General features: G+C 67.2%; 1 protein-coding gene across 4 annotated transcripts; it reads right to left on the reverse strand.

Annotated features, from left to right (window-relative positions):
* Positions 1 to 1,134: 1,134 nt before the first annotated feature.
* Positions 1,135 to 13,199, reverse strand: ARHGAP45 (Rho GTPase activating protein 45). 4 transcript variants are annotated; one of them, XM_047848283.1, is made up of 23 exons: positions 12,878 to 13,195; positions 11,641 to 11,968; positions 8,974 to 9,117; positions 8,668 to 8,752; positions 8,502 to 8,574; positions 8,337 to 8,400; positions 8,110 to 8,247; positions 7,966 to 8,030; positions 7,697 to 7,807; positions 7,532 to 7,612; positions 5,919 to 6,101; positions 5,599 to 5,736; positions 5,317 to 5,507; positions 5,089 to 5,213; positions 4,933 to 5,016; positions 4,720 to 4,806; positions 4,455 to 4,627; positions 3,942 to 4,130; positions 3,691 to 3,828; positions 3,350 to 3,576; positions 3,072 to 3,264; positions 2,282 to 2,390; positions 1,135 to 1,977 (listed from the first exon to the last, which is right to left on the reverse strand). In XM_047848283.1, the coding sequence occupies exons 1-23, from the start codon at positions 12,965 to 12,967 to the stop codon at positions 1,655 to 1,657; spliced, it is 3,339 nt and encodes a 1,112-aa protein (XP_047704239.1). In that variant the 5' UTR covers positions 12,968 to 13,195; the 3' UTR covers positions 1,135 to 1,654. The 4 variants fall into 4 exon arrangements, with proteins under 4 accessions (XP_047704239.1, XP_047704238.1, XP_047704236.1 ...); XM_047848282.1 differs by lacking the exon at positions 12,878 to 13,195 and adding an exon at positions 12,672 to 12,815; XM_047848280.1 differs by having other exon boundaries at positions 4,933 to 5,213; positions 12,878 to 13,199.
* Positions 13,200 to 13,458: the final 259 nt, after the last annotated feature.

The raw sequence follows: 13,458 nt of genomic DNA on the forward strand, positions 1-13,458 counted from the left end.
AGCTGGGAGGGGCAGAGAGGGGGAGAGAGAATCCCAAGCAGACCCTGTCAGCGTAGAGCCTGACGTGGTGCTCGATCCCATGAACCAGGAGATCATGACCTGAGCAGAAATCAAGAGTTTAAAGTTTATTTTGAGAGAGCAGGCAGGGAAGAGGCAGAGAGAGAGAGAGAGAGAGAGAGAGACACAGAATCCCAAGCAGGCTCCACACTGTCAGCACAGAGCCCAACGCAGGGCTCAGTCTCACAAACTGAGATCATGACCTGAGCCGAAATCAAGAGTCAGACGCTTAACCAACTGAGCCAGCCAGGCGCCCCTCTTCTGACCCTCTTAAAGCATATATCGGGTGGGCGTGCTCTTTCCGTGAAGAGCCAGACCATAGGTATTCTCGGCCCCGGGCCAGACGGCCCCTGGGTGCTTACTCGGCTCTGCGGGGACAGGGGCAGCGCGTGACGAGGTTTGGCTGCATGCAGTTCCGCGTTGGGCTGTTTGCCGGCTAGGTGATCTCCTTTTCCAGATCTTTCTTAGCTGCTGCCAGGGAGGGCCAGGCAAGCTGTTGCAGAGCATTCTGACCGGCACCGCTGCTGCTTTCTAAGCCTGGGGTGCGCGGCAGGTTCCGGGGGGCTGCTCTGTGTCAGGAGGGGAAGGCCCCTCCTGCCACTCGTGTGTCTTGATGGGCGCGAATTCCGTCTGCTTTTCCGCTGCATATGAAGAGTTGGATCTTCCCAGTGCCCAACCGTCCTCGGCCCTCCGGCATAAACCCAGCGTGGGGGGTGGTCTCTGAGCTGGGTGGGGGGTCAGTAACAGGAATTGGGGGCAGGGGTCCTCTTCTGCTCCAGGCTGAGGGTTCACAGTGCCGTCTCCGAAGGTGGGCACAGAATTTAAACCTGTTCCTCAGGCACACTGGCCCCGTTTCCAGGGCTGGTGGCTGCCACACTGGACGGTGAACAGACAGCATTTCTTTCATCTGGAAGGTTCTACCGAACGATGCTGGGCTAGAAGTTTCTACGAAGTGGTTGTTTGAGGTTGTGTCTGCACAGCTGGTCTCAAAGGCCACTGGAGCTCACACAGCTACAGTGGAACTTCTGTGTCCTCTGTGTCCCTACCCCCAGCCTGCTACCACCAGAGAAGATAGGCTCGGATTTTAAACTTTATTTTAAGCAGAGTAAATGTGCATGTGAAAGACGTACATCGTGACCAAGATGGAGCTCACCACGCGCCTAAACCCCAAGCGTCCCGACTCGGTCTTCCAGGAAAGCAAGGGCGTGGTGCTGCCACTGGCCGCTGCTGTCTGGCTTTCAGAGTGGCCTTCGGTGGTGACCCAGCGGTGAGAGGTCAAGGCAGAGCTTGTAGGCCCACAGGGCAGCTGGCCCCGGGGGCAGGGCCACGCGGCAGGGACGTCCGAGGCTTCTCTGAGCACACAGTCAGTCCCCAGACGACTGGACAGCAGGATCTCCCAGCGTGGCTGGGTCGGGTCGCCAGGGCACACAGGCAGACGGAGCGGGCTTCGGCCTCACCCAGTGCCCCGGAAGCTTCTGGAAGAGGCAGCCGGCAATGCCCTCACCGGTATGGGCTTGAAGGAAGAGGCCTCCCATGGCCTCCCGGTGACTGGACATGGGATGGGAGCCGGGAACACACGGCGTGCCCCACGCCCCAGCTACACAAACTCGGGCTGCCTCTCGTGGCCGGTGCCCGCTGCGATCTGCCCACCGTGGAGCCACGTGACGGGCAGTCCGACCTCGGCCACATTGTTGCACTGATTGGTATTGAACTCGGAAAGCTGCTCTGCCAGGCCCTCTCCGGCCCCGGCCCCCAGCTGCTCCTCGCTGCCGCTGCCGCTGCCCTGGGCCTCCTCCACGCTGGCCTCGCTGCCCTGCTTCTCCAGGAAGCTGAGGCGGTACGCGCCCCTGCCCGCCGGGGACGGCAACTCCGAGGCCTCCTCCCCCTCGGAGTCGGAGTCGTTGGAGGCCACTTGGGATTCTGCGAAGTGGGGGCAGAGAGGCCAGTTGCGCCGTGACCAGGGGGGACCTGGGGTCCACCGCCTGACCTGCCGTCCTCTCGCCTGGCCCGCTCCCCGCCCTGGGACCACCCACCCGCAGGCCGAGGTGCGGGCTCAAGGCCCAGGGCACCCACGTCGGTGTCTACAGAATGCCGCAAAAAGGTGTCTCTTTGCTGGTATTGGCAACAAATTAACAGTTGATACAGGAGATGTCCCTGCCCATGGGGCATGTGGCCCCCTAACACCGCACGGTCTGCCAGCGGGCACCCAGGCTGCCCCGCTCACCTGGACCCCCGTCTGCCGCCTCCTCCCGCAGCGGGAGGGCAGCCCCTGCACCCGCCTCCGGGCATGGCGCCTGCACCCCATCCTCAGCCCGCCGGTCATCTGCGTCCTCCTGTGGGCGGCAGAATGTGGTCAGCCGGGGTCCGGGATTCTGGCCCCTCCCAGGCTCTGTTCTCCGTCTGGTTAACTAAACACCCGGCGCGCGGATGGCCTGATGCCACTGTGCCCGGTGTCGCTAAGCAGCTGCGACTCGCCCACGTGGGGCAGAAGGCCGCGGGCGGCAAGGCCGAGGTCCCGTGTGGACGCCAGTGTGCCCTGCCGCCCCGAACACACACCCCCTGGAAGAGGGCCTTCCGCGGGGACGGGAGCACAGGAGCACGAGGCTCGAGAACAGAGCGGACGGGGCTGGCAGACAGGAGAACGGTGGCACGAGATTGAAACCCAGCAGCCAGGTGAGCTGGCAGGTTGGACCCAGCTGGGCAGCACGCGAGCGTGAGGACATGCTGTAGCAGCACGGAGACGGGAGACCCACGGGGCCGGGCCGAACGCGAGGTCCGAGGTGGGCTCTGGGGGGGGGGGGGGGCACGGCCACAGGGCCTTTGCACCAGCAGTGGCTCTCCCTCAAGGGTCGAGCCCTTCCTCCATCAATTCTTTGCTTAAAAGATGCCTCCAAGGCCACTTCTGACCACCCGGCCCAAAGCAAGCGCGTCAGTCATTCTGTCTCCGGCCCGGCCCCCTGCTCAGAGCGGGCAGCCCTGCAGTCCGCCAACACCCTCCCCCGGCCCCCAGGCACCTCGGGCTCCTCCTCGAAGACCAGGTCGTAGTGGGCGATGAGGGTCTCCACGATGCGGGCCTGGTGGGGGTAGTCCACCAGGGAGGACAGGGACACGGTGGCCTCGGTGGGCCTTGGCCGCAGCAGCGTGGGTCCAAACACGATGCCCAGGTTCCCCGGGGTCATCTTGTTGTCCTGCTCCACCTCCACGATCCTGGGGGCCACGCGGGCACGGGAGCAGGTGTGAATGGCTCCCCCAGGCCCCCCACAACCCGGACCCCTGCCAGGCCGGCCCTCACCTGCGCAGGTGTCGCAGCAGGTACCGCAGTGTGGCCCTGTTCTCGGGCGGCAGGCCCTGCAGGCGCTCCCGCAGCCGGCCCGCCATGGCCACGGCTGCAGCCTCGCTCTCGGCGGCGTCGGGCCGGCCCCGTGACGCCGCCTTGGCCTCGGCCTCCGCCTTCAGACTGTCCTTGGCCAGCCCCACGAGCTCGTGGTAGAGGCGGAAGGAGATGAGCGGTTCGGGCAGCTGTGGGGGACGGGTCGGACGGGTCGGACGGGTCGGACGGGGTCAGAGGCCCCCAGCCCAGCAGTACTCCCCCCGCCCACCCCCGGTCCCGGCTCAGCGGGCACTCGGCCCCACCTGGCGCAGGTAGAGTTTGAGGACGTTGCTGACGTCGTGGGGCGAGGCCTGGGACAGTTCCACCAGCTCCTTGCCGTTCTCGAAGTCCTGGCACAGCTTCTCCACGCGCGTTTTCACCCCGTTGACACGGTAGATGCCCTGTGGGGGCCGCGGTCAGCACGGCCCCCGCCCGCCGCGCCGCCGCCTCACCCTCCCCCCCCCCCCCCCCCCCGCCGGACGAACCCCCCGCTAATGCCCCGGGGGCTGGTCACCTTGGTGTGCAGCGCCCGCCGCTCGATCTCACAGATGCACTTCTTGACGATGAAGGGCACGCCGTCGGGCGTGCCACGGGCCGCCTGGCCGAAGTCCTGGCCGAAGAGCTGCAGGCGGCCTTGGAGCTTCTTGTGGCCGCACTGGATGGCCAGCGTCTCCAGGCACTTCTTGTGGCAGGCCAGGCAGCACTGCGGCGGGCGGCGGGTCAGCAACCCCCTCCCAGCGCCCTCCTGACCCTCACTCCCTCGTGGCGTCTCCAGAAGCGCCACCGCTCCCGGCTCACTCTGTCTCCTCGGCTGGGGGACACGCCTGCCTAGCCGGGTGCCTGCCACCCCAGCTCCTTCCTTCCAGACGCCTCACTTTTCCTGCCGACAGCCCGGCGGTCCTGCCTCCGGGCCTTGGGCGCTCCCCCGGGGCCCTCTGGTCTCCAGATGCTCCCCTCTGCTCCCGGCTGAGCGGACCCCCCCCCCCCCCCAGCACGTAGCCCCAGCCGTCCCCCGAGCTCGACCCACCTCCTCGCACTCGGCGCCCTGGAAGTAGACGTAGCTGTTGCACTCCCTGCACTTGGCTGGCGTGCGCAGCTTCCGCAGCCGGTGCGTTCGCGCCGCCTTGGACAGCCCCACGTGGCGGAAGGGCCCGCTGGGCACGGCCACCGGCAGCTCGGGGGCCATGCCGTTGAGGTCGGCTGCGGGGCGGGGCGAGCAGTGAGCCTCGCGGCCGCAGGCCAGCACCGGGCCCACCGGCCTCCCCCTGACACCGGGCCCAGGGGCCCCTCACCCTGCTCGAAGGCTGATGACTCTGCGCTGCCGTCCTGGTCCGCCAGCTCCTCGCCGGATGACATCCGCTGCAGCTTCTTGAAGTCCCCTGCACGGGAAACCGGCGTCAGGCACCCCGAGCCACGACGGACCCTCCCCAGAGGGTTCACGGCCGCCACAGCGTCCCATCACCCCCCGGCTGCCCCAGACGCCCGGCAGGCGGGGGCCTCCTCACCTGAGCCAGGGCCGGGGTCCAGGCTGCCGTCGGAGTCCGCGGTGCTGCTGGGCCACGACTTGTGCACCTGGTGGCCACGCCCACCTGCAGAAGGAGGCGGCTCCAGTGGGGGCCGCGGGGAAGCCACGCCCACCCCGCACTGCGCCAGGCGCTCACCCCTGCGGTCCTTGGCCAGCGCCCCCTCGGTGGGCCCGCTCTCCTCCTCGGGACCGCCAGCGGCCTCTGTCCCCACGGCGTCGCTGACGTTGAGGCTACCCTTCCGGGTGCGCATGACCGGAGACCTGGTGGACCGAGCCAGAGGGAGGGGACGGGACGGGACGGGGGTCACGGAGGCACTGCAGGCGGGAAGCCCGGCCCCCGCAGGGCCCGTGCCGCTGGCCGTACCAGGTGTTGGTGGAGACGTAGGGCTCGAAGTCGTAGCGCACGTCCGGCTCATCGCCCCGCTGCAGCTGGCACACGTGGGAGGCGTACTGCTGGCCGGGGTCGTACAGCTTGCTGCTCTCGCACAGCATCTGGAAGTGCACGGGCAGCGGGGCCGTCTGCATGTGCATCATCTGGTAGTAGGAGATGGTGGCCTGCGGGTGGGGGGCGGGCGGGCGGGTGGGTAAGCCGCACCGACCGGGCCCAGGGCCCCCCTGACCCCGTGGCCAGAGCGCGGGGCCGCACCGACTTGATGGTCTGGTCGCTCTGCCGAATGACCTCCTGGATCTGCCGCAGCACCGTCACCTTGGCGTCCTCCAGCTCCTGCTTCTGCGTCTTGGCATCGGCCACACACGTGCGGTAAGTGGCCATGGCCTCCTCCGCCTGCACGGGGGCAGAGGGGTGCCCAGAGATGCCTCAGCCCGGCCTCGGCCCCCGGGACGTCGCCAGGCCGGCCGCAGGAACCGAGGCGGCAGAACGGGCTGGGACGCGTTCCCACGGGACACGCAGCCTGGGCCGGCGCCGCGGGGTTCTGCCGCCAGGGCCCCCTCCTTGTCTGCGCTCACCTTGTTCTTGGCCTCCTCCTCCAGACGCCTCCGCTTGTCCAGGGTCTTGGAGGCCGCGGCCCCGGGCCCCGTGCCTGCCTGCTCCTCCTCGGCCTTGGCCGCCAGGAAGCGGGCCTTGCTGTGGTCCTCACAGCGCTGCCCGTAGCCCTGCTTGGCCTTGCGGAGGTTGGACTCGGCCTCTTGCTGCGGGCAGGAGGGTGAGGGCGCCAGTCCAGAGCCGGGCTCCGGCTGGGCTCCGCCTCCCGGCCCCTGTCCCCAACCACCCCCATCAGCCACCCACACATCTTGTGCCCACGGCCCCGCGGGGCAGACAGAGGCCCTACCCAAGAGTGGACAGGAGAACAGGAGGGGACGCCTGCCTACGGACCCTGGGAGGAATGGGCGTCCGGTGTGCCCACATCACAGCCCCCGCAGCTGAGACCTCCACCCGCCCCCGCCAGAGTGGTGGCCACCCTCCCGTCTCTCACTTCCCCTCTTAGACAGGAGAGGTGTAAAGCCGCCCCGGCAGGAAGCCGGGCGCCCTGAGGGTTGGTCAGAAACACGGCGAGTCTTCTGGGGGCCACGCCCCAGCCTGCGCTGTCAGAGGCTTAAACGTACAGAAACTAGCTTGTGCAAATACCAGGGGAAACGTGGAGAGGGTCTGAAAACCATTTTGCTGTGGGAAGGCCTTGAACACGGGACACAGACCCAGAAACCACACAAGAAAAGGCTATCGCTGACACGCTCAGGCTTCTGGCTGGCCAAACAGGCCAAAGGTAGAGTCAAAAGTCAAAGACGATAAACCGGGGGGTGAGGGGGGGGGTCCGTAACTCACATCAGCAAGGGCTGAGATCTCTAGTACGTCAAGAGCTCTGACAAATCAGTAAGAAAGAAAGAAGGCATCATCCAGCCCAAAATGAGCAAAGGGCAGGAAACAAGTGTTTCGAGGAGGGAAGCAGAGGGAGCTCGGGAGAGGCTCACACGTTCACACCCTCCCCCAGCCGTCCCGCTTTGGGCACCCGTCGGAGATACGTGTCCGGTCGCAGGTCCGAGACATGGACGCAAGGTGTCACAGCGCTGGTGTCTGAAACACCAACAGCCCAGCGGTGACGGGAAGGTAGCAGTAGGATTTAGTGAACTAAGTCCAGTGGCCTCCACAGCTGAGCACCTGGAGCGGAAGATGCGCCCCCCCCCCGCCCCCCGCCCCCAGATTGAGGTGCCCCAGCCTCCGGCCACGGGACGGGGTGTAAAGGGCCAGGAGCAGAAGAGCCAACCCGACGCGCTGGCGAGCATACGGAAGGGGAGGGGCGCTTGCTGGAAGGCGGTGGGGGGGAGGTTTTCACTGAAGGCCCCGTTAACGTAGCTGGGAAACACACAGATGCTTCCCGCTTTGGAAAAGTCTAAAACCAAACCGGGGGGAAGAGACACGAAGGAAGCTGGCGCTCGCACCAGACCCGCTGCGCCTGCGCGGGGTCGCACTGGCTCCCCACTCCTGCCTGCACCGCCGCGGGTGGCAGCCCGGGATCCCTCCCACGCGGGGCCCGCGCCCCCCTCGGGCGCCACTGCCAGCCTCCTGCGGGCACCGGAGGCCACGGCGCCGGGCCCCTCCCACCACCCCGTCCCCGCCGGCCTACCAGCTTCCTCTGGGCACGGTGCCATGACTCCTTAATCTCCTTCCTGCGCTTCTCATGCTCAAGCCGCCTCAGGCTCAGGGGCTGGTGGGGGGCACAGACCTTGAGCGACGGGGGCCCCGGCACACCCCCGGCCTGTCCTTCCGCCCGGCCGCCCGCCCGGCCCACCTGGATGAAGGTCTGGTTCTGCAGCGTGCCCACCGCCTGCACCATGTTGTGGCCGAACTCCAGCTCCTGCTCTAGGGCCAGGGAGTAGATGGACAGCAGGGGCATGTGCGGCTGCGGGGTGGGGGCGGCGGTCACGGAGGAGGGCCTGGGCGGCCCCCCTTCCCCGGGCCGTCAGCTGCCGCTGGCACCCGCGGCGCAGGCGGGGGGCCCCTTCCCTGTGGCCCCTCTGGGGGGCGTGGAGACGCACACCCAGGCCCCAGGGACCCCACCTCCTGCATGACGCTCTGTCTGCAGCTATGCACGATCTTCTGCAGGCCTTTGGCGAAGTCCATCTCTGCGGGCGGGGGTGGCGTGAGTGCGGGGGCTGTGGGGGCGGCGCCTTCCCCCGGCCCCGCACCCCGGGCCGCTCTTACCCAGCATCGTCCGCTTCTCCAGGTAGCCGATGAGGTCCTTCATGTACTTGGCCATGTTCTTGGCATACAGCAGCGCGGCATCCACACCGCCTTCGCAGCGCTGCAGCAACATGTCCACCTCCTCGGGGGGCAGGCAGCCTGCGGGGCGCCCGCTTAGCCCGGCCCGACGCCCCCCTCCCTCCCCGCCCGCCCGTCGGGCCAGCGCCCGCCCGCCCGTCGTGTCTCACCGTCACAGTCGTCGGTGCTGGGGGTGGAGCCCTCGCTCCCCTGCGAGTACAGGCTCTCCATGGTCTGTGTGGGCGGGGGAGGCGGGTGAGTCGCCCCCCTCCGCCCCCTGGCAGAGAGGGACGGCCCCCAGAGGACACGGGAGTGACTCACCCCACCCTGCTCACCTGGCTGGGGTCCCCAGGGGGCACCGACAGGAGGGTGCTGCTGTCCACTTCCCCCATGAGGAACTCGGACACGCTGCAGGGCAGGGCAGGGCAGGGCAGGGTGAGTGCCGAGACACATGCGGCCCCGGGCCCCCCGGCCTCGCTCCAGCCGCCCCACGGCACTCACGTGCTACTGAAGGAGACAGCGATGGTCTCCAGGGCCTTCTCAAACTCCCGCTTGTCAGACTCACTGTTGCACTCGTAATGGAAGGCTGGCGGGCAGAGACAAGGACGAGGCGGCTGACCCACTTCTGGAGGTGACCACCCCTGCCTGCGGCCACCTGAAGGGAGCTCCCAGACCAGGGGAGCAGGAGGGCAGCTGTGCCCGTCAAACTGCCGTGCGCCCTTCACAACCCGCTCCGAACGCCCCCTCCCCCAGGCAGCCCTCCCCGGGGCCTCTGGAGCCCTCGCCACCCTGCCCCAGCTGGCTGACCTCTGATCTTGGCAATGAGGGTGCCCGCGGCAGTGAGCGTCTCCACGGTGTTGAGCAGCGGGAACCTGGAGATGATCTGTCGCATCACACGAAGGGCCTCCCCCAGGCACTCGTGGGCCAGGGGCCGGCGGGCCTCCAGCAGGTCTGTGGGGCACGGTGGGTGTGAGCAGGGAGGAAGCGCCTGGCCCCAGGAGAGCCAGGGGCCTGCCCCCTCCTCAGGGCTCCTGTCCCAGGATGGGGAGACTGAGGCAGAGGTGGGGAGGGCAAAGCCCACCGTGGGGCCTCAGGTGAGGCACAGTCCCTCTGGGCTGCGGGCCAGGGCCACAAAGGCCAGACCACGGCTCAGGCAGTCCCTTCTCAGAACTTTCTCTTCATGTCCTTCAAGAGACCAAACTCCTGCTCGTCCTCCAAGCTGCAGGCCTGGTGCCCCCTCCTCCGTGCAGCCCACCAGGCCCCTTTCCTGCCACAAACTCACAGGGCTGCTCAAGTTCCTGTCCAGCTCTGGACCTGCCCTGCCTCCTGCCACGATCTGCTCTCCCCTGCCAACCACCCCGCGAGGCAGGTGTGGTCATCATCCCCATTCTGTGGATGAGGAAGCTGAGGCACAGAGAGGGGCAGGGCGTTCTCAAGGATGATGGAGCTCTTCTGTGTTCACTAGCTCTGCAGGTATGAGAACTCCAGACAGGAGGACCCCAGGTGGCCTTATCTCCAGGGCAATGGGGAGCCATAGAAGGTGCTAGAGCAAAGCAGGGCAAGGTCAGATCTGTGTTTTGGAACGTGCCTTTCAGTGCCCTCCATAAACAGTTTTGTTTTTTTAAGATTTTAGTTTTAAGTTATCTCTGTACCCAACCTAGAGCTTGAACTCACAACCCCAAGATCAAGAGGCACACGCTCTGGGCACCCGGGTGGCTCAGTCGGTTAAGCACCCAGTTTTGGCTCAGGTCGTGATCTCGTGATTCGTGGGTTCAAGCCCCACGTCAGGCTCTGTCTGCCTGGAGCCTACACTGGATTCTGTGTCTCCCTCTCTCTCTAACCCTCCCCTGCTCACTCTCTGTCTCTCTTAAAAATAAACATGAAAGAAAAAAAAATACAAAGAAGCCACACGTCTACGGGCGGAGCCGGCCAGGCGCTCCCCCACAGCCTTCGGTACCGTGTGTGCAGACGACACTGTGTGCAAAACACACGCCGTTAGAACCACAGGAGTCAGTGGAAGGAGAAGCGCCGACTGCAGACACGAGACACGGAGGCAGCCTCCCCTCCTGCGGCCCCCGCGCCCCGACTCCGAGCCTGGCGGACGACGTTCAAGACACCAGGTAGAGCCTCGTGGGCACGGAGGGCCCCACTGAGAGCCACCTCCGGGACGACCCCAGCACCTCACGCCCAAGCACACGCTCGCTGCCTAAGACGACTTGGCGGGGGGGGGGGGGGGCGCTTCAGGAAGCCAGGGAAGCCAGCCATGGGGGGCGGGGGGCACAGGCACACCCCTTCCCCAGAAGGTCCTTCCCCACACCTGCACCTGCCCCGGCCCCGCAAAGCCCAGGTGCCCCGGACGTGCTGCCAGCCGGACCAGGGGCCCCTGCACCGTCTCCTCACTTGGGGCTCCACCCAGAGTGGGTCTTACTGTCCTCACAACCATCACGATACGCCGAGGACATCAGACCCCCGCCAGCTACCCCGCAGGCCCCGTCGTGGCCCCATTTCACAGAAGAGACACCTGAGCTCAGAGGAGGAGGCCCAGCAGGGGAAGGGCCCAGACTCAACCCACATCCTCTCTCGCAGGTGCCCAAAGCGGATAGAAGGGCGCCCCTGCCCCGGGGCCCAACCTCCCTCAGGACGCAGCCTGGCTCGGCCCCGCCCCGGCCCGGCCTCCGAGGAGGCAGAGGGATCAGGATGGAGAGGAACCAGGAACTGAGATTAGAGAGTTTCCCCAGGAAACAGCTCCGGCCCCCGCCTGGACCAGATAACCCTGGGGGGCTCCCACCTCCCGACCAGCAGGGCCAGGCCTCCGCTGCCGGGAAGGTCGGATCCCAGCTCCCGCCCCTCCTTGGCTGGAAGAGCCGGGGGTCAGGGCCCGACGAGGGGCCTCTGTTTCCTCATCTGTAAAGCAGGCGCCTGGGGGAGCGGGTCAGAGCACTTGGCACGGTCCTGGCACTGCGGTTTCTGGGAGGAGCGGGCAGGGCCACGGGCTGCGCACGAGGTGCCAGGGACAAACAGGAAGCGGATGAAAATAACTCGGCAGGAAGCTGGGCCGTCAGCGCCGCACGCAGGAGAAAACGGAACTGCCATCCCGCAGGCCACTGGCTCCCCCTCGTCCCCCCGAATCTGTCCCCGGCCAGACCTCAGCCCACCTCCAGTCCACGCGGGTTCCAACCTGCAGGGCGGACCTTGTCCAGCCCCGGCTCTGACACTTCCTGTGGTCCCCCATTGCCCGCAGGATCGCGTCTGGGGTCCTTCACCACACACTTCACACCCTGAAACCTGTTCCCCTAAGCACATCTCCATCTTGGGTCCGAGCTTGCACACGTGACGTTCCCTCTGCCCCGGTGCCTTTCTCTCCTGGTGGCCACCCAACTCCTACACACCCCTCGGAGCCCTAGCTGCGGTGGCATCGCCTTCTGAGCCTCGCTGACCCCCCACCCAGGCCCCGGGGCCCCTGCCGCTTCTCACCCTCATGCAGAACGCACTCCTTGAGCTTCTCCAAGCCTTCGGCAAAGCGGCCCACGTCGGCCAGCAGGTGGGAGATGTCCTCCACGGTGTCGGGGCACGGCCCCTCGGGGGGCAGCTCGGCAGGGCTGGTGGTGGTCAGAGGGCTGCGGTGGCCCCGGCCTAGCGTCCAGGTGCTGGATCCGGACAGCGGGAAGCCAGCAGCGCTGGCATGGCGGCTCAGGCTGGTGGGCCGCTTGAGTGTACCCGTGGCCTTGGCATTTGAGGCTGCGCCTGGTGGCTCCAGGCTGGGTCCGAGGGACACATCAGCCCCGTCTTTCCTGGGCAGCTCCTGGGAGGGCGGGGGAGGAGGGTGACGCAGGTGCTCCGGCCCGGGCACCGCCTCAGTTTCCCCAGAAGTACAGCGGGGCTCCGGAGGGTCTTCGGCCTGACCCCACGGGGATCAGAGGCCAGAGGTCAGAGGGCTGAGATTTGGTGCCCTGCCCCGCCCACACCTGTTACCCAACATCCTCTTCCCCAGCTCTTTCACAAACAACCGTCTTTGCCCAAACCACAGCCAGGGGTGGGGCCTGCGAGGGCGTGGGGGAAGGGCACCCCACTTCCTGGTGGGGCAGGGAGGGCTGGGAGGGGGTCCTCAGCCCCTGCAGCCCCCTCTGGCTGCTGCACACACACCTCCTCCCTGGTGGAGACACCTCTGTCGATTCCTGTAGACCCCCAAGCCCCACAGACACGCCCAGGCCTTGTAGAGTATCCCCAAACTTCGTGGCTCTCCAGACCCGAGAGAGGCGCCCCCCGGCCCTACACCCCACGGGTCCTGTGTTGTGCTCTGCACCTCTAACCCTTGGGCCCAGTGGTTGTGCTGTGGCTCTCAAACCCCGACGGCACCACTGCCCCCAGGTTCCCTGACCACCGCCCTGCGGAGCCCCAGGCCCAATGCCGCCCTGACCCGGGCACCCTCCCACCTACTCCCCGGGCCCCACGGCCGGCCCTGGTCCAAGCAGAGGGATGTGGGGGTCGACCCAAAGCGCTCCTACCGTGAGCTGAACGCCAGGGTCCCGGCCTTTCCTGCGTGGCCCATGCAGTCCAGCCCGGTGGGGGCTGTAGCTGGCGTGAGTCCCCCGCCTGCCCAGCATGGAGCTGCTGGGCCCCCAGCACAAGGCGCGCGCCCCTGGGCCCCTGCCGCCTGGGGGTTACTCCAAGGCCCCCGCCCGCTCTGCGCTCCCCAGAGAGGCTCACTCACCCCCAAGGGCTGTGGGCTGGGGCTTCCCGCCCGGTTCTTTTTGGAGATGGAAGGGGTTTTCATAAGCTCCCGCTTCTTCCTGGAGAACATGGTGGGACCTGGGCCCAGTGGCCCAAGACAGGCGGGCCGGGGTCACGCAGGCTGGGGGTCTCAACGCTGCAGCTCTCCCTCCTGGCTGCCTCGGGGCCACATTGCCGCCGGCCACCCCCTCCCCAGCTGTCAGGCCCACGTGACAGGCCCAGCCCTCATTGGCGGGCCCTCCCCCAGACAGGAAAAGGCCTCCGGAGGCGGTGAGTGGCAGAGACGCAGACCTGCCCCCCACCCTCCCTGGCCTCAGCCTGGCCCTCCTCACAGTGGGCTTGAAGGTGGGGTCCCGGGTGCCACCCCCAGCTTCCGCTTTCGGGAGCTCTGCGCATGTGCTGGCCAGGGTGCCTGCGCCCTGCACTGATGCCCCGGTGCGTGGCGAGGGCACACGCAGACGCCCAGGCGCGGCCAGGAGTACGCACACACGCGTGCACAAGGACACGTGCTCGGACGTCATGAAGCCCGCAGGTGGAACGGGCAAGCCAGGGCTTCCCTCT

The sequence above is a fragment of the Prionailurus viverrinus genome, unplaced genomic scaffold, assembly GCF_022837055.1.
Source record: "Prionailurus viverrinus isolate Anna unplaced genomic scaffold, UM_Priviv_1.0 scaffold_60, whole genome shotgun sequence".
Taxonomy (NCBI): Eukaryota; Metazoa; Chordata; class Mammalia; order Carnivora; family Felidae; genus Prionailurus; species Prionailurus viverrinus.

Coding starts and splice junctions, on each gene's coding strand:
- ARHGAP45 (XM_047848279.1), bottom strand. CDS start 12,770: ATGCTGGGCAGGCGGGGGACTCACGCCAGCTACAGCCCCCACCGGGCT. Junction 8,753..8,973: donor CCTCATTGCCAAGATCAGAG/GTCAGCCAGCTG, acceptor TCTGCCCGCCAG/CCTTCCATTACGAGTGCAAC. Junction 3,829..3,941: donor GGCGGGCGCTGCACACCAAG/GTGACCAGCCCC, acceptor CGGCCCCCACAG/GGCATCTACCGTGTCAACGG.